Genomic DNA, 21139 nt, shown 5'->3' with positions numbered 1-21139 from the left:
AGACTACGACCTTTAAGTTGTGTGAGAGGGATTAAGGTGCCTCGACAAAGGAATTAGCATAAAAATTAGCATTTGATTGGCGGACTTAGCATGATGAAAGGTGTAGCACACGGCAGGGCACCTTTAAGCTGTGTGAGAGGGATTAAGGTGCCTTGACAAAGGAATTAGCGAAAAAATTAGCATTTGATTGGCGGACTTATCATGATGAAAGGTGTAGCACAGTGATCGGCACCGGCAGTGCACCCGCCTGTGCTGCGAAAGTTTGAGGTACCACTACTTGAAAAAATATACTGTACCAATGAAAATTAGTTTAATGTTTGGTTCGATTTAGAACATCTTTCCAATGGTTGCTTAATTTGAAACCATCTTCATGGTTGAAATTGTGTCTGTGTTTGTAGATCTGAATTGCTTCGTGAACAAATCTCTGATAAAACCCGTGGATTTGCAAAGAACCTTGGTATCGGAGAAAATTATATCGTGATCACCCACAGCGTTGTAACAATGATCAGCCACGGCAGAAGAATTCGTTCTGCCGTGTTTCAAATCTGATTTGTGCTCGCGAATTCGGTCAGACATGTCGTTTCGTCTCCCCGATATAGCAATCACCACAGGTACAACTCAATTTGTAAACCCCGGGGTACTGTAAGTCAGGAATGACATCCTTCACGGATGGGATCAGATCACGAATTTTATGTACTGTATTGAACCGGACCTGGATCTTGTGTTTGTTTAGAATTTTGGAAATCTTTTTAGTAACGCCTGCTATATATTGTAGTGTGATGGTTTTGACCGGAGTATCAAGTGGTTGTTTCTGTATGGAGGGAGAAACAGCTTGGCGGATGGTACGGTCAGAGTATCCATTCCTTTTGAGGGCCAGGTGTACATGTTTCAATTCACTGGTCAGGTGGTGTTGGTCCGAAATGCAATGAGCCCTATGGTATAAAGTTTTGATGAGATAATTATTTTGGGCTGGGTGGTGGTGGGAATCAGGCTTCAAGTAGGAATCTGTGTGGGTGGGTTTCCTGTAGACAGAATGTTCCAATGAGCCATCAGGTTTCCTCTCAAACAGAACATCCAAGAATGGTAGCTTGCCATTTTTCTCCACTTCCATTGTGAATTTGATGGCGGGATGTCTGGAATTGATGTGGTGTAGGAAAAGGTTCAGAGCTGGGAGGCCATGTGGCCAAATGACGAAAGTGTCATCCACATATCTCTTCCACAGGGAAGGTCTGAGGGTGGAAGTCTGGATGGCGTCCGATTCAAATTTCTCCATGAAAACATTGGCTATCATTGGTGACAAGGGGGAACCCATGGGTGTACCCTCATTTTGCTTGTAGAAGGAACCATTCCAAGTGAAGTAGGTGTTGGTGAGGCAGTGCCTGACCAGCGTAGGTACCTCGGGGTTTAGTCCATGTTGTACCAAATTTTCAATTATTTCAATGGTATCAGGTACCGGGACCTTGGTGAGCAAGGAGACGACATCGAAGCTGACAGGATATCGTCAGGGGACAGTACAACGTCTTTGACCATAGAAACCAATTGGGCTGAGTTAAGTACTGCTGAGGTGGTCTTGCCAGTGAAAGGTAGCAAGGTATCCAACAGAAAACGTGCTAGCTTATAGGTAGGGGAGTTGATCGTGGATACGATGGGTCGTAGTGGAGTGCCTTCTTTATTAATCTTTGGAAGACCATAGAATCTAGGGGATCTTGCGGCAGAAGGTTTTAGGGAGGGACGTTTAGTTGGTTCAATTAGGGAGGTCGAATTTGTGATGATCTTGTTGGTTTTCATAGTTAGGCTATTAGTAGGGTCATTTTCTAAATCAAACCAAACATTAAACTGATTTTCATTGGTACAGTATATTTTTTCAAGTAGTGGTACCTCAAACTTTCGCAGCACAGGCGGGTGCACTGCCGGTGCCGATCACTGTGCTACACCTTTCATCATGATAAGTCCGCCAATCAAATGCTAATTTTTTCGCTAATTCCTTTGTCAAGGCACCTTAATCCCTCTCACACAGCTTAAAGGTGCCCTGCCGTGTGCTACACCTTTCATCATGCTAAGTCCGCCAATCAAATGCTAATTTTTATGCTAATTCCTTTGTCGAGGCACCTTAATCCCTCTCACACAACTTAAAGGTCGTAGTCTGAGCTTGGCTCTGTTTCACTCCAGTGCAGTCTTCGAAACAGGCTGGTCCCTTCACCTGATGAAGGCCGCTTGTGTTGTGGCCGAAACGTCGTGATTTTTGTTGTTTTAATTTTTTACCTACGTGACTTTACCGAATAGAACCAAAGAGTATGGATCCTTGCAGTCACGAAAGCTTCAAATCTAGAATGTCGGTGTTTCTGAACCATACAGCGTAGGCAGGAGTGCACTCTTATTATACTGACAAAATTAAATAGTTTTGAAAAGTAATGCAATGTAAGTTTTTTACTTTATATTTATTTTACCCTATCGAATTGTGAAGTTAAATGTACTGTAGGATTATGCGATATCACATATATACAAAGCAATGTTACAGTGAGACACTTTGGTAAACGAATAAACATTTGAAATATTCCTGGTCCCTCACCATCACCAAACTACACTGACCAGCGTGGTGAAGTATGGACAAGCAGCCACTATGAACGAATGGCATGGAAGTACTGAACCTAGCCGGAAGTGGACAAGGAGCAGCCTATTTATTTATATATGTATTTATAAACAAGTGGGAAATGAGCATTTAATTTTGAGTATTCAGAATATAAATGTACAAGATTATTTGCATGCATCGGTTGCTCCAATAAAGGTAAATTTATTAGAAAATGTAAAAGCATCTTGCCAGAAATTTGAAGTACAGTAAATGCATAAAATTTGAATTTTCATCATAATACTCAATGGCTCCCTAAAGGCTATTCAATTAATGCCAATAATGTCAGATGTTGCCATTCAGATATACATTCCTGCTGGAATTACATATGTAAATTATACATGTAAATTATACATGCATATTATACATGGAAACTACACATGTACGATGATTTACATGTACATGTAAATTAACATAAAAATAAAACATTGGTATTAATTTTGGGATTAATTTTTAATACGCTTATTCAAATTCTCTGATGCTAAATCTCCTTATGGAAATTGTATTTCAGAGCGCTGAAAACCTTCTCAATATTTATAATCAAAATATGCACCACTGTATATATGTACACTGCGTACAGTACTCAAACAAATGTAAATCGTTGCCAATCAAGGAAGCAGAAGTCAATAGACTAACCAACAAATAACCATCTTCAGCAATTGTGTGTTCATATTTGGATGCCATTTTTCATGGATCTGTGATGCCTCAATCCATCTTAGTCTTGCCCAAGAACTGATTTCAGTGTATTTTTAACTCGTTTCCCTCCTTTGGCTGCATCTTCATCCAACGTCTCATCCACAGTATATGCCATCATCCCTAGGAGCAGTGTGTCCTGTCTAAGCCCACTTACTCTTCTTAGCAGTCAATTCGTCTCATATCTTTGCTTGATATTTAAATCCATGCGGTCTCCTTTCTGTCTCTCAGTTGCAATTCCCAGAATCAATCTCTCAAGGCTTTTCTAACATGCCTCTTTCATTTAATGGAGACATCCTTTGTTGCTCTCATTTCTTGGAATTCCAGTTAACGGTACGACTGAGCTAAACAAGTGTACAGCATCTGAATCGTGTGATTACCGGCAGGAGAATTTGCAATCAGTGTCACATGAATGATCTATGAAATAAAACAATAAAAAAGAGAACAGCCATTTGGAATTCTGGAGCAGATATCTTGCCACATGTAAGATGGTACACAGGCAGGTCAGTGGCTTCCACCACGACACGTGTTCAGTTTTATTACAGGCTACGCACCATTGTTATGACAATTCAACAAGTAATCGCACAGATTCATAGCTGGGGAATGCTTTTTTTTTCCAGTGTGATTAACTTTCTTGCAAAAATATCAACATGCAACATTATGAATAGTTGGATATCGCATACTTGTGAATTAGGCCTCTGTTGCCATTGAAACGGATTCACGTGTGTATACATAAAACGGAGGTAACCTTAAAATGCTGCAAATATAATTTGTGAACATCTTTAAGGCGATTATAGTCTGGAGCCAAAACAAAATCCCCATCATTGCACGAAAATGTCTCGCAAAAATCATATCACTTCACATTTGACCTTTTTCAGAAAATCAATAAACCAACATAACACAATATAGAGGCTGATAATATCGTGCATTAAATATATCACTGGATTGTCAGTGCTTCTGACACAAAGGGTTTTGTGTCTGTGTGTCAATACAGCAATTTAAGTATTAAAGCTTTCGTGACTGCATAAAATTACTCATTGGCTTTTTCGGTAAAGTCACGTATGTAGAAATACAATGTGTTTTATGACTTCAAGCTGGAAGCAAAAATTTGTATATTGAGCACTCACTGCAATATAATTTTATTGTATTTCTACATACGTGACTTTACCGAAAAAGACAATGAGCAATTTAAGTATTCACGGTGCAGTATACAGGGTATCCCAAAAGTCAGGACACATAGGGTTATTTAATGTATTTGAACATTAGCATTAAAACATGTTGTTTATTATTTAAGTTAATATTTTATCCATTATCATTATTTATATTTAGTTTTCATCTTACTTTTCAGACGATATTTAAAAATGGAAAGAAAAGTGACGAAATACGAACGAGTTCAAATAGTCTTATGTACGCTAAAGAAGGCAGCTGCAATATTTAAAAACAAAATTCTTGAATTAATTTGAAAAGAGAATTCACGCATGCATTAATGTTAACGGAAGCCCGTTTGAAAATGTATTAAAATAAATTAAATAACCCTGTGATTTAACATGAATGAAATAACCCTGTGTCCTGACTTTTGGGCCACTCTGTACAGAGGCACCATCTGTTCACCCTTCCCAAGTATCAATTTTAAATTAATCACAGATTATATACCATATGGACTGTTTAAATATCCAAAATATTAAATTGCCCATAAAAATATTGCAAAGGGGATGATGTGTTTTATGACTTCAAGCTGGAAGCAAAAATTTGTATATTGAGCACTCACTGCAAGAACGTACACATTATACAATTACTATAATTCCCAGATTATAAGAAAGTCCAGAAAATAAGATGCACTCATAACTTGTGCTCCCTGTCAATTAAATTGGACAAATATGATCACACACACCTACTTAATTTTTAAGATGGCTCTCTAACCTTTGTTTTAAATACATGGTAAAAAAAAGTCGTTTATAATATGGAGAAGACTATATATGTATATCCTTCAATAATGCAACGATAATATTACCGTAATATATTATTAAAATCAGTCATATTTTTGTTCATTTGTACTATTACGTTGGCTGCGTTCCCTTATCTTTGGCCTATTTGTCATGTCATGTTGTGTTATTTATATTGTAAAATAAGACAAGAGTTTGAGGCACGTTGCTAATCATGTTAGAAGAAAACATATAAGTTGCAAGGTCATCCGGGATATTACAACAACTATATTCAAAACAGCACTCTGCAACATTCAAAATATAATGCATACAAAAACAACTGTCATGTTCACTTTTATTGAAACTCGTTGAGGAATTAAATAAACTATGGGCGAGAAACTCGCACTCAACAGCACTACTCACGGTGAATACTCATTAAGCTGATGCTATTTATTTTAATTACACATACGAATACGATTACATGGACTATAACTGAACACACAGGGGCTTTCACAGCCAATATTATGAATAATAATAGATGGTTGGGGATTAGGTCACATGACGAAATACAAAGGACTACGGAATTAGTAACAAAAGCCAGATGGAGTGGGGGGATTGGCGCCACGGTGGTGAGATGTTAACTACCTCGCCTGGTGTGCAGGAGGTCGTGGGTTTGAATCCAACTGTGACGCCTGCTCTATATTTGGAGTTTGCGTGTCTGTCTCGCTGCGGTCGCATGGGCCTCCGGGTTTTCCCTCCACATTTTATAACACGCGTTTAGAGTATTTAGTCGCTATGAATTCCCACATTTGTGGCCAGGTCGCTTCTGAAAAAAAAAGCTGGAAACTCAGTGAGCCTTACCTGGTAAAATAACATTTAAAAAATAGTTTTAAGAGACTGTGAATTCAAAGACAGGCTGGCAGCAACTGCTGCCATTCAACAACTTGCATATAGGTGGCAGTAACATCTAAGGGTTGGGTGTCATTTTTACAAGATGCCAGATTTTAAATGGGGATATGTTGTCCAGCAACGCAGTTGTATTTAATTAAGCACCATGCTAAACTAAGATACAGTGAAATTACTTTGATAACTTTATAGAATTTCCAATAAACGCATCTAAAGAAGGACTCCCTCGATGGGAAGCTATACGTTTAAATTAAGGTTTTTAAAATCATAATCACAATCCAACATCGTGTACAGTATTTATCCATCCATCAATATTTGATAAGCTATAACAATTGTATGACATTGCCTCCATATTTGTACACGTAAATAAAGAGAATCCCTTAGTCAGAGAGCACACTTAAAATGCAAATCAATTACATTTGAGTTAAAGGACATCATCTGAGCAGGTGGTACAGCCAGCAGTGAGCAATCGGAAAGGCTACGAGTTCAAATTCTGATCTGGGGTTGATTCAGCCCATAATCTCTCTGGCATCGATAACATGAGTACCACTTTGTGGGAAAGTCAACAGTGGTTGTCCTTTGGGGAGACTGCAGAAATCTCCACGAATGGCTTGAGGCTGTAAACACTGATGAAAAAAATATGAGCTGGGAGTTTTTATTTTTTATTTGTAAAATCAAATGAGCATATATTACCACTCGACCCTCTGGGAGTGAACGTTACGTTCGGCACTGCGCAAATGTACACTTACATGTATGTTCGCTAAGGATACACTATTTTATTGCAATGGGATAGTTGTAACAGCACGACCAATTTTTTGGGTCTGCTAACAAAAAAAATCTCCCATAGCACGCATGGTGATTTGAAAATTACATTAATCCCCACAAAACTCTTAATTTATGAAACTCGGGAGTCTAACTGCAACGAATGTATCTCATTTAATGATATACAATATAAAACTATTTCAGAAAATATAATGCCCAGTTTCAATAAAAAAAAATCAAGTTTGTGGTAGAGCAAGCTGAAAAACACATCATTATCACCATTAACAATGCCTAACAGCAGAAAGGTATTAAGTCGGCTATTTTTATTTCAAGCAGAACATCGGTTTTTTTCCGACCACCCATACATTATAACAATATACATACCTTTATTTTACTTTGATGCATTCCTTGTTGAATCTCAGCCCAGTCAGTTTGCTTAGTCTCGTCATACAATGTCGAATATCACGGGAAATTTCCCTTCAGCAATGTTCACATCACGGTGTCTTATTGTATTTGCTAAAGTTCAACAAAAATAACTTTTTTTCACAGGGCACTGCATTCCGATCAAAAGCACACATTTCTTAGGAGAATTAGCATGCATAAAATCTACTTTCAAATTCTCAATGCTGTCTGTTATCTTTAAAAGCAATATCTGCAGCCCTCTCGTCAATCTACCGTTCTGGATTAAACGCCTGCCCATGCCGGGTCGGTCGTGGCGGATTGCTTGACCATACTTTAACACGCTGGCCAGCGCAGGTTGGTGAAGGGATAAACATTTTTTTTTATTTAAACCAGGTAAAGGCCCACTGAGCTATATAGCTCGTTTCCAGAAGCGGCCTAGACATAAATGATAGCTCAACGAAGTGGTTTCTCAACGTGGAAGTTTATCGCAGCCAAATACTAGGAACGCGTGACGTGGTTTTGTTTGTTTAATGTGGAGGGGAAAACCCGGAGTACCCGGAGAAAAATCCACGTGACCACGGGGAGAGAGGCACGCAAACTCCAAAATATAAAGCAGGCGTCGGGGTTGGGATCGAACCCACGACCTCCTGTATACGAAGCGATTTAGTTAACATCTCGCACCGATAAGGTGGTACCCAGGACCAGCTCAGATATAGCTCGCCACTGATGTGAGTCACGGCCTGATATTTATCCTTGGTATCGTAGTGCAGTTCGACAAACGCTGTGCAACTGCTCGACCATGTTGTTTACGCTACTTGTGGAGTATTACCGTTACAGCGCAGTGATGTGATCGGTTTTTTTTTCCTTCCTATTATTACGGTCACTTGTTTATGCTTAATGATGAAGACAATCTTGAGACGACCTTCAAAATGTTTTTCCTCTCCAGAAGCCTCCAATTTTAACCGTGTTTTGTGGATTGCAAAGGTCATTTGCAACCAATGTAATTCAATAATGTTTATTTGTTCTTCTGTCATGCGTGCCACAGCTTCACCTTTGTGTTCTATGAAATCTAGTTAGCCTGCTGAATGAGCTCAGGCAACCACATCTTACAAGCAGTGATGGAATCCCCGAGCCTTACTTTGCAGCTCCTAAATGCAAGCTGGCGCTGTGACAAATCGCTAATCATGTTTAATTACTGTGCATACCAGCCCAGTGCTTAGCCTGATAGATCGCAATGGAAGGTAAATTGTTACAAGGCTGCGCGGTAGCGCGTTTGCCGCCTATTGCAGAGATATGTGGTCCAAGAAACCTGGACCCCCAGGTTAATACCTGTGACAGCATAAACTGTACAATGTCCACCATCTGCATCATGGTGGACGTTGAAGATCCCTCTGATGTTTTGTGCTGGCACCAAGGTCCAAATTAGTCAAAATTTAAATATTACCGAAATATTACTGATGTTATAGAATACACAATATAAATTCGTTTCCTTTCCAGAAATGTCATTAGATTTCTTGTATATGTAAAATTGCTTCCAACATTACACCATACTGGCAGACATGCCCACTTTCAGGCTTGTGCTGTGTTGACATTCTGCTGCACAGGGACAGCTGCCATCAGGGGTCCCCCCAAGGCTAAAGAACTGCGTTTTGAGATGTTTGTTACCTTATGGGTGTTTGCTATTGTCGCTGTTGAAAAAGAGACTTTCAAAGTAATATCATGACCAACAGTGTAGCTTAAATCATCAGTCACTCAAACCATTCACAATGTTTCGGAGTAACTCCAGATGGACCAGAGAATTCCGAGGGTGAGGGTGTACATCACGATCACAAGCAGGTAGAGCCGGAAGAGGAGGCTGTCCAAGACGTGCCCTACTTGCAGCCACTCCCCAGTCACCTGCTTCTCCTCCTCCTGCTTCTCCAGATGCCTCCTGAGGCCCGAAATCTCCCTGAGGACACGACGTATGGTGCTGGTCGGCATTTGGCCCTCTCCTCCATGCTCGCAGACCTTCTCCTCACAGCGGAAAAAGGGACTTGGGTTCTCTGACAGACACGAGGGGGCAAACGGGTGGCAGGATGGCACAGTCGTGAAACAGAATGTTTATTTTTGCCTGGGGACATCTGATGAACAATTAAGGCCTTTTTTTCTCGCAGACGTCCAGTTGGACAACTGAGGCACAAATATTTGCGCCTCAGTTAAATTCCTGACTCAGGGGAGCCTTTCTGTGTGGAGTGCGTTTGTGTGGTCTCTCCGCCTGTCCTGCATGGATTTTCTCCAGGTTCTCTGGTTTCCTACCACAGCTAGACACACACACGATGTAACTGGTATTGTTCAAATATCCCAAAGCTGAAACATTATCTGCAAATTACACAATTGGAATGACACATTGGAACATTTACCCCCCCCCCCCCCCCCGACTGCGACAACACGGCAGGACTCGGTGAGACTTCACCGGGTAAACAAGCATGTTTAAATACAATAAACATTAAACACTTGTCTTGTTTGGAGTTTTATTCTTGCCCTTGTAGAGGCCTTGTTTCATCTACTCCTGGATGAGGGTTTCCACACCATGCATGTTGTGGCGATAACCTCATCCATTTGTCCAGAATAATATTTTTTTTTTATATAGAAACAAAAATGTTTTATTCCCTGACCATACTTCACCATGTTAGTCAATTCTGATTGGTGAAGGTGGGGCGCATAGGCTTGAGTGCATAAAAATACAGATTTTTGCTGCACTACCCACTAGCTGATTACCATGCAGCCTGCCTCTAACAACCTGTACCCAAGCACTATCGAAGCCCAAACTCTGCTCAGCTTCAGTGATCTGAAGGGATTGGGCGCATTCTGGATGATGTGGTCACAGTCTAATAACTTTTAGAACACCATTTTATGCATTAATTTATTGATTCCAGGCCCATGGTTGACATGAGTGGCGAGGAGTGATATCTGAACTGGTCCTCGGCACGTCAAAGCATGTCCCCTTCACCAACCTGCACTGACCAACATGGTGAAGTATGGTCAAGCAACCCACGGTCATCCATCGTGGGGAGGCCCTCATGCATTAATTTGTTGTAGTTGCTACTGGTACTGTAATAATGATCACGTGTCGTGTTATTGCCAGGGTGCGTTTGGAAGGCCTCACCATTATCAGCGGCATTCTGGGCTCCATCGTTGGGAAAGGTGACACTGCGTGGGTAGGGAATTTGCTTTCTGCATAAAATGACGGAACCTCTGGAGAGAAGCCACTTTTTAAGCCAGGGAGGCACATGAGACTGAACATCCTGCTTATGGACCAGTCGCACAATGAAGATGGTCTCCATCAAACTGATCACAAGCAAAGCCATGCACACCACAAAATACACCGCTGTCCAGAGAGAGAGAGAGAGAGAAGGGGGGGGGGGGGGGGAGAGACATAGACATTATAATAGATTGAACATCATAACCAGTGAAATATATATGTACAGTACACGTAAAAATAGTTACCGGTATTAGGTTGGATTTTGTGTCATGCTGCACAGAAGCAGAATAACTTTGTTCACTGATGATCGCATATTTTTGGGCGGTGATATGGCTGAGCGGTAATACATTTGCTACTGGTTGCAGAGGTTTGTGGTTCAACCCATTGACCGCTTCGATTAAAATTGTTGGGTTATTAATCGTACAATACGCACCATCTAAATCATAGTGGACTTTGAAGATCCCGTGATGAAGACACAGGGCCGTGCTCTTTATCCTTTTTGCTAAACTTGAAAACTTACTCGTAATTTACTTAACTAGGAAAACATCTGTGTATATATATTGACCCCTTACTGGTAGATGAATGCCTACATGCAGACAGCTGCCATCAGGGTACCCCCTGGGAAAAGTGCAGGCGAGCTCTCAACACTTTTGTTATGTTATTTTCACAATAAAAAATGCAACTTGCCATAGGTTAAGAATTCAACACAACACCTCAAGCAATTTACAACTTTTGGGTGACTTGCCCAATGAGAAACACCAATCAATGTCCGGGCCAATAATTTTGGGGGGTCCAAAATCTAAAATATCGGTTTATCAGATTTGTCGCATTATGAGCAGACCTGACTACATTGATGCTAAGTTCCTTTCCAAAACATCGTGATCATTTACATCAGCCACGCACTCGAGACACAATCGTGAATTTCTGGACACAAGTAGCAGAAGAACGCTGTGATGACCCCCCCCCCCACCACAACCACATATAAGGAGCCACCCTGCAGCAGAAGCGACGCGTGGCTTCACACGTGGCTTCACCTTCCCTAAAATTTGTGGAAGGGGTTCCAGACAGCAGCAGCAACACGAAGCAATCTGCCGAGCTTCAGTCATGAAATTGCAAAAGTGTCAAGAATGCGTCAAGGTCCTCGGCATGAATGCTAGCATGCCTTGTCATGGTCTCTGCTTCCCTCTCCTAGTTCCAGAAAGCACGCGTGTCAACACCAAAGGGTTGAAACGATACAAGAGACCCCCTGCTTAAAAACCGTGGAGAAACACAAAAAAAACACCCCTGATCATCAAAAGGGGAACTTCTGCAGCATCTTTTTTTTTCTATCAAAGCACAGTACAGTAGACGCCTCTAAAATTCTGACACGAGCTGATAAAACAACATTCGAAATTTATATTCAACGACCACTTACTGCGTGAACACCCGCACAGTACTCTGAAATAACAATAACCTTGATTATTCATTATTCACCTCGTTAGAAAGGCTGTAAGTAAAAGCGAAAAAAACCCTTTCAAGCCGACCGCTTACATAAGACCTCAACAATTGGCGACAGCGGCTGCCCCTGAGAGACACTGCAATGAAGTGGTGGGCTGATAGCGTTGCAGTGTTTACGCGACTGCGAACATCCACGACACTTGTACACGAACGATAAGCGTTGCACAGTCGGCGATTGGCCAGGCTTTAAACACCGAGTTCATGGCTTCGAGTCAGGCCCTCCTCTGGGGTGCGGACTCCATGTGAATTTGGCGTCGTGGTGGGTGCGGTCATGGACATCAGCCAGGTTCAAGACGGAGGCGTCTGGACACGTGTTATGATGGCACTACCACTCACCCTACCACGTGTACGGTGCCTGCCTTAAGGGAAATATATGCTTAGAAAAGCCACTTGGGGCCTGTATTATTAGAGGCCATCCATTGAGTAAATATCTGTCAAAACTTGACCAAGTCCCGGGAGGGAGTGTGGCTGTTCTGCTGGGTCAACTCTGGGAAGGAAGCCACCATCTACGATCCTCGATATCGGGTCTCCGCTAGTGGGCCAGGCAGCGTGTTGAGCTGTCCTGGTCCGGTAATATAGTGTCCCCCGTGTGTTTGAATAAGTTAGGAGCGGTGGTTACCACCCTATGCCGTTATCCTGCTAACGTTCAGAGTTACCTGTTGTGTTAGTTAATAAACGTGTTGCCTCCAGTTCGAGTGTGCGCCTCAATAGAACCCACTACAAATACAGTGGTTCTACTGTGACATTACGTCAGGTGTTTTATGACATAGTTGCGTGCAACAACCACTGCCATATTACGGCTTCCGTCCTAGGATGGGCTAACAAGCTAGTTTCCTATACTCGTTTAATGACCACAGCACTTAACGACCCATGTCGCGAAACAAATTGAACTTCTTTCGCACCATACGCAGCCAACCGTGCAAATCGGAGGTGCTAATCGGTTCTGGGCCTCCCCTAAGTCGACTTGGCCATAAACGAGTACCGCGTTGTGTAAACATCAGCACTCGTGGAGACAAATGCTGCCAGGCGTGAAACCAGCAACGCCATCCCCAGCTGGAAGATCTAAGAAGGCTCGATGGGGTGGTGGAGTGTTTCAGGCACACGTGGAAGGAATCTGTGTCTAAGCACAGTCGCGCTTACGGCCATGCCCAAAGGTGCCGAATTCCACAGCCTGTGTGTATAAATTTCAGGTTTTCGAATTGTGGGGGAAATAGTGTAATTGATGAGTTCTGCCCTAGCTGCGTCACGGCCCTTCGCACCTTGGTTCATTCCACCACGCAGACTGAGGCACGGTGGAATGTGCTATCTGAGTAGAGCAACGGTACTGGTTGCAACTGCAACCTGTTTTTTTTTGTTGTACAATAAACAAATGGGGGATTATTCTGTCACAAACAGAATGATGGAGGCCTGCAAACACTACGCGAACTGGATGCCAAATGGTACCTAAAACAACACACAAGCAGGGTGCCTAATGGCGTGATGTAAACGGGGAGAGGAACATTCAAAATGTAAAAAAAGCGTGATAACAGCCCTGGCCACCTGTTGTAATGAGTAGAGTGGTTACATGTTGGACACATTCAGAATACAGGTCTCATTGGGGGCAAAGCAACCGTTGATTGTCTAGGTCAGGGGTCAGCAACCTGCGGCTCCCGGAGCCGCATGTGGCTCTTTAAGCGCTGCAGTGCGGCTCTTAAAAATCGAAAAAAACGGCTCTTGGTGTTATTTTGGTTGCCGATCCCTGACCATTGAAGTCCAGTTCACCATGGCAGTCCAGTTCACCATGGCAGTCCAGTTCACCATGGCAGTCCAGTTCACCATGGAAGTCCAGTTCACCATGGAAGTCCAGTTCACCATGGCAGTCCAGTTCACCATGGAAGTCCAGTTCACCATGGAAGTCCAGTTCACCATGGAAGTCTCACCATGGAAGTCCAGTTCACCATGGAAGTCCAGTTCACCATGGAAGTCCGGTTTACCATGGAAGTCCGGTTCACCATGGCAGTCCAGTTCACCATGGCAGTCCAGTTCACCATGGAAGTCCAGTTCACCATGGCAGTCCAGTTCACCATGGAAGTCCAGTTCACCATGGAAGTCCAGTTCACCATGGAAGTCCAGTTCACCATGGAAGTCCAGTTCACCATGGCAGTCCAGTTCACCATGGAAGTCCAGTTCACCATGGAAGTCCAGTTCACCATGGAAGTCCGGTTCACCATGGAAGTCCGGTTCACCATGGAAGTCCGGTTCATCAAGGAAGTCCGGTTTATCATGGCAACCCAGTTCACCATTGCAGTCCAGTTCACCATGGAAGTCTAGTTCACCATGGAAGTCCAGTTTACCATGGAAGTCCGGTTCACCATGGAAGTCCGGTTTACCATGGAAGTCCAGTTCACCATGGAAGTCCGGTTCACCATGGAAGTCCAGTTTACCATGGAAGTCCGGTTCACAATGGAAGTCCAGTTCACCATTGCAGTCCAGTTCACCATGGAAGTCCAGTTCACCATGGCAGTCCAGTTCACCATGGAAGTCTCACCATGGAAGTCCAGTTCACCATGGAAGTCCAGTTCACCATGGAAGTCCGGTTTACCATGGAAGTCCGGTTCACCATGGAAGTCCAGTTCACCATTGCAGTCCAGTTCTAAGCACCATGGAAGTCCAGTTCACCATTGCAATCCGGTTCACCATGGAAGTCCAGTTCACCATGGAAGTCCGGTTCACCATGGAAGTCCAGTTCACTATGGCAGTCCAGTTCACCATGGAAGTCCAGTTTATTATCTGCAGAGGGCGGTAACCTGTGGCTTCAGAGCCGCATGCAGCTCTTGAAGGACCGCTTTGTGACTTTTTTTTTACGAAGGACTGCTGTCTCGCATTCACCACGTGCAACATTGTATAATTTCTTTACAGAATTCTAAAAAAAGAAATGCCTCCCCTTGTGTTGGTTGAAGAAACCCTGCTCTCGGTGAACAACAAAAGTGATGACACGTCGATAATAATACACACGCGGGTACCTATGAGTGGCGTCCCAATCGGAGTGGCCGGCAGCGTGTCTTGGACTACGATAAGAAACACTGAGTAGCCCAGAAGGAGTGTAATCTTAAAGGAGACCCTCTCTCCGCTGTCTGGCGGCAGGTAGAAGCCAGCGATGTCCATCACCATCAGGAAAGCACTCGGCATGATCAGGTTGACCACATAAAACAGAGGCCGTCTGCGTATAACCACCTGCAACAGTGCAAAAAAAATTGGAGGATAATAAAGAGGGTTTTGTTATTGTCGTTGTCAATATCGACAAAGAAATGAGAGTTACAAAGGTAATATTAAATAGCTATTCTTTGGGTCTTTTGGTAAAGTCACGTAGATAGGTTCAAAGAAAATAACAAAAAAAACTACGACGTTTCAATCGCAACACAAGCGGTCCTCAATAGTAAGATCTGGAAGTTGAAGGACGCCTGTGTTGCGATTGAAACATCAAAGTTTTTTTTTGTTATTTTCTTTGAAACCTATCTACGTGACTTTACCGAAAAACCCCAAAGGATATGAATTCCTGCAGTCACGAAAGCTTTAAGTCAAGATTAAATAGCCAGGCGATCTTTATTTACTTAAGTATGGACTGGTCCTGCTGAAGCTCAGATGAGTAAGAGGTGCCAGAGGCATTGTAATTGCTCGCTTAGGGGCCTCCACTAGAGGACGCTGTAGACGGTGGCTGGCCTACTTTCCCACGCTGGCCGGAAGTCTTGGAAGAGGTGGGAAATACTCACACTTTACCCCACCACACTCGACCTTGCTGGGCTACGAACTGTGGTGCACACATTTCTACTGCCGGGTGGACAGAGGCGGTGTGGCGGGGGTGAGGTAGTTTAGTAAACTTGCACCAAATCGAACAACGGTGACCCTCTGGATTGCATATTCAGCGTGCTGACCATTGCACCACCACAGGAGCACCCCCCCCCCCCTACCCCCAAAATGATGCTTAATTTCTAGGAACAAAGCAAAAGGGGAAGACTCACGTAAATTTTCAACTCGGAGAAGCGGTTTTCACCATACAGAGGGTGGAGTAACTCATTGGGAACAGATATTAACTCCCATTCTCCAAAGTTTAAAAAGATGGACTTGTCTTCTTTAATTTCCTCAGTGGTCCTCCACAGGGTTAAGTTAATGTCATTGGCTAGGTGAAAAAAAAAGTAGCAGTTGAAATGAAATCATACAAATCATCCACACCTCCGATTAGCGCGATTGGTTATGCACAGTGCGAAAAATAAGTTCAGCGTGCGTACATACAAACATAATGTTAAGTGTTGAAGTCAAAGTGGTCGTGCATAGTGTACTCCAACAAAACATGTTCTTCTCAAAAAGTCAAAGTGATTTGAGAACAGTGCTCATCCCTAGTTTACAACCGCTGTTGACTTCCCCACAAAGTGGTACTCGTTTTTATCAACCACGGAGGCATGATGAGCCGAGTCAAATAGGATAAAAACTCCACATTTTACCCCTCATCAAATGATTTCACTGATCGAATCTTAGTGCAGTTTGTTCATTTTTTTTTACCAACGAATAATGGACTCGGCAGCAATTGCCCATCAGTGCATGAGAAAAAAAAATGTAATAACACCCTGTCATTTGTTTCTGCTCGATACACACTGCAAAATCAATGGGATAAATGAATGAAGTCATGTTGAGTTGCGCCGGTGGAGTGGCTTGTTAACAAATCTGCGAGTCAATGGGTGCACGGAACTTTTTTTTCAAACCGGTGAGCAGCGCTTACACGTGTGAAGCCAGCTGGTAAAGGTCAGAGTGCAATTCTGCACATCAAAAGGGAAGCTGTAGATATCCAGGCTGCACGCGGACACCACCTGCAGTGGTTTGTAATTCATTACCGTTCCATTATAACTTAGATAGACATATCCGATATCAGGCGACTTCCCCACATCCACGCTGTATTGAAACATCATACACACACACACAGACAACGTTAAAAAAAACGGTCACGGTATACGGAAACACGTACATTTTATAGCCGCTTTAATGTTACAGGTTAGACAGCCGGTTGAGCATATATTTCCTTGAGATTTTAGCACGCACTACTGCGGGCATCCTTGGGAATAGAGAATGGAATGCAAACGGCTCAATGTCTAGTTTAGTGTTATATAGCGTTATTGTTCATGCACATTTTTTTAGGAAACAGAGACACGGCTTGAAGGCAGGGAGCTGGTGCCAACCATTGCCCAGGCTCTGCAGTCCTATATATATGTTTAGATTTTTCAGCCATTAACACTTAGCCCAACCCGAAAAAAACACGCGGTTTCCATTTGAACAAAGTACCGGTGAAAGTTACTACAGTTGACGGGAGGACGGCCGTGGATAATTCAAAATCGAGGATAATCCAAAAATATAAATTTTCCGCGGATCTCTTTGCCAAAAACGTGTGCCCAGTGATAACACTTTCCCACTCCCACGCAGAAGACTCGGCCTCCTAAGTGGAAAGAGAGCCACGCCAAGAAAAATCAAACTCCGCCCACTGTTGTAAAGATATGCAACTACTGTACTGTAGAGGTGATCACGTGGATTTCGGATGAACTGGAGCAACATATTTATTCAGTTTAAGCACGTGACTTGTAATACACATTTCCAATAATAACAATGTATAACTGTTTTTAGATTATTAATTTGGGCTTCAGGGAAAATTTATGAGTTATCAATAGATGTCAAAATGTCAGATGCACGATTAATCCGCAAATCGCATAAACAGCACGTGGATAATCGAGAGACTACTGTGCACAATTTTATTAAAACATTTTCTTGGAATGCGCGAAATGAAATCAGTGCTCTTAGGATGTACCACGATTTCACCATGTGGAATGTGTGTATATAATTCTACTTACAACTCGCTTATCATAATATCAGGAACCCAGATGTTGTTCGTGGGAATTGATATTTGCTCAATGCCGTCATACTGAACAGGGTCCCATTGTAGGAACTCATCAGTCCACCGCTGCAATGGATAACAAATATAGGAGTCAAACAATAGATCCAGGACGAGACGCCATCGTGGCCTAAGCCGCTGGTGCCACCGCACCTCGCTACCAACTCGGTTTTACCCTCTGCCAGATCCGGCAGCTGCTGCTGCTGCTGCACAGTAGACACGTGGTGACCTCCAAGATCTGCCCTCACAGCATCCCACCATCTGCTCTTAAGTTTTCCCATGCAAATGCCTAGTAATAGTGATCATTGCTAAGCAATACCACAGGTGAATTCATAGACAAAAATTCCCCCGTATAGCCTGAACAGACTGTTGGGGCAAGTGCTGTTAGCGGTCACCTATGAAGGCCGGAACGGCACGCAAGGGTCATTCATGTATTTTTTAAGAGGATAGCACTCTTAATACCCTACAGCCTTTCCATGCATCGGCACAAATCTGAACTGTAACTCAAGTGCCGTACAAGCTTACGTATATAGTTTTGTATTCAAGTTTGAATATATATCAGATTTCAGGAGCTTCAAATATGCATTATTATGTTACGAGGACAAAATCTACTCCCAACATTTATATATGTAACCTGTCATGACATGGATTGGAACCATGGACTCTGGCAAAGAACATGGATAATTTTTGATTTAAAGCTTTCGTGACTGCAGGGATTCATATTCTTGGTTGTTTTGGTAAAGTCATGTAGAAGGGAAACAATAAAATAATAAGAAAAATAAAATTATAAAACAATAAAATTCCCTTCTACGTGACTTTACCGAAAGAACCAAGAATATGGATATATATTTTTTATAAACATGCAACTAAGCATAGACAGATACTTGCTGGGAGTTACATTCAGGAACAGAGAGGGAAACACGTGAACACATTCCAATTAAAGACGGCATCTTGACCGTCAATAAATGTAGACTTGGTTAGAAATGTAGACTTGGTTAGGCTCCTCCCACCTTTTTACACCTGATGACTGTCGCTTGTGTTGCGATCGAAACGTCGTCGTTTTTATTAATATTTTATGATTATTTCTTAACCTATTTACATGACTTTACCGAAAGATCCAAAGAATTTGATGAGGGACACTTCGCGAGTACAGATAAGGACCAGTGGACAAGACTGGTGACGGAATGGCAACTGAAGGAGGGAACACATCCAACAGGGACGATGACTACTCACGCGGATGAAGCTACAGGATCAGCTGATGCATGACAGTAAGATGGATTGTGAAATGCGGAACCATCAACGACTGCAACGATTTTGGGAGGTATTCGACATGGGCTAGATCACGGTTGATGATTATGAATACCAAATAAAGAAAACACCACTCAATAGTCGAATGTACCTGTCGATACCAGATATACGCTGTAAGCACTTGGTTTTTCTCATCCTGATGGGGAAAAAAAAAAACAACTGTCACTTTGGCAAGTATTATTACAGACCACACGCTGTACTCGAAGCAAGATTTAGTATGAAAAAATACCGAACTGCCGACACAAAACAAACTGCAGGTGCCCTGTAGAAATGCAATGCTTTAATTACGCATACAAAATGTTGCGGATCATTATGCTGGGTGGTTTTACACTGGTGGTGCCACTCTTGTGTACCCCTGGCATATGCTGCCAATGCACTAAATTAACTGCGAATACGGGCACGAATATTTAAGCACTTGTGTGGTTGCAGAAGCATAGGGCATTACGATGATTAGTGGTCACTACTGTGCCACAGTGTTTGTAGAGAATACGCATTTTTCCGCACTATAATGTGTGTACAGATGAGCACTGATTCGTCCTGCGATGCGGTTACAAGCAGCACCACGTTGCGTGCAAGTTTGACACCGTTTGCCCTGAAGCGGCATCTATGTTCAAACACGATATTTGTTCCGTTTGCACTGAAGAGGTCCAGCCGGTACTTACCACATTGAGTATCGCGTACAGCATCACATCGATCGCAACAATGATAGGTTGTCGCCAGTTTTTAACCGGCCGCACGCCTTTGTCGTATCCAGAGGACAAGCGTGAAGACAAGTTCCTCAGCGGCGTCTTTTTGTGCGCGTTCGTCGAGTGCGCTGCAAAACAAGACGGGTTTCGGGCGAGGTTCCTTAGAGCGCGTTGCGCTGCGCGCTCTTTTAAAAGCAGGAAGAGGTGAAGTTTTAAATGAAACACCTCGCGCTCGCGTCACCCGACTTGGCATGTTCAAAATCTATTTCAGAGCACTGCATTGTAATTAACGCATATACATACGAAAAAATTTGTTTAAGGCAATGTGCGGGCACCATACATCACGTTATGACGCACGTACACACCGCCGTGAACATGAAGCCAAAACGGTTATGAAAAGCAGCGGATATGGAAAGATGGAGAACGGACTCGCTGCCCCATACCAAACAGGATCCCACCGAAGGGAGAAATGGTAACCTTTTTTTAAGTAAGAGGGAAGGGATAACCAAAACACACCGGACATAAATCAAATGAAAACTCAAGAGTCGGACTTAGCGAGCATTTTTATTTTTACACTCCTCTGAGTCCGGATCCCGTCTAACCTGCAGGAGTAACGCTCCTCCTGATCCTCCCTTGGTCACTGTCTCCCGATCCTCCATCCTGCTAACTTATTTGTATATATATATTTTTTTTAAAGGAAAATTATATTCCACCAAAAATGGAAACCCTCCTAAATGAATTAACTTTAAACACACACCTCTGAAATATATATTAAAAAAACAGCCAGGTGGCTCTGGGCTAGAGTGAGCAGCTCATTTCTAGATGATTGTGCCATCATTTATTTTGGAGTACCCTGTGAGCCCAGAAGCTCTCAAATCCTGGTTGGTGGTTGACCCAGCCCATAATTCCGCGGTTGATAAATTAAGTGCAGTACTATATTGTGGGGAAATCAACAGGAGTTGTCAAATGAAGAGACTCGCCAGGGAAATTACACCAGTTCAATTCTCATTTAAACAATAACTATTTGACTGTAATTTCAATTAATTATAGTCAACATTTATATAGGCAAAGTCTAGTATAGAGTAAGGTAATTTTAGGCATATAACATCAGCGGTTAAGTAATTACGTTTGGAAACATTCACCTTACCTCCGTGCTTTAAAAACATCAGTCCACCCAAGACCACC

The 21139-nt window shown here is 42.7% G+C and overlaps 1 protein-coding gene across 1 annotated transcript; it reads right to left on the bottom strand.

Moving 5' to 3' along the window:
* Window positions 1–5579: 5579 nt before the first annotated feature.
* Window positions 5580–20065, bottom strand: HTR3A (5-hydroxytryptamine receptor 3A). The gene is made up of 8 exons (XM_032964328.2): window positions 19931–20065; window positions 19360–19404; window positions 17920–18029; window positions 16803–16972; window positions 16048–16205; window positions 15052–15262; window positions 10457–10678; window positions 5580–9353 (listed from the first exon to the last, which is right to left on the bottom strand). Exons 1-8 carry the CDS (start codon window positions 19952–19954, stop codon window positions 9073–9075), a joined length of 1221 nt encoding a protein of 406 aa, XP_032820219.2. The 5' UTR covers window positions 19955–20065; the 3' UTR covers window positions 5580–9072.
* Window positions 20066–21139: the final 1074 nt, after the last annotated feature.

The sequence above is a fragment of the Petromyzon marinus genome, chromosome 32 (genome assembly GCF_048934315.1).
Source record: "Petromyzon marinus isolate PM22_M1 ecotype Great Lakes invasive population chromosome 32, UKy_Petmar_22M1.pri1.0, whole genome shotgun sequence".
Lineage (NCBI taxonomy): Eukaryota > Metazoa > Chordata > Hyperoartia > Petromyzontiformes > Petromyzontidae > Petromyzon > Petromyzon marinus.
This window is presented reverse-complemented; position numbering and strand designations above follow the sequence as displayed.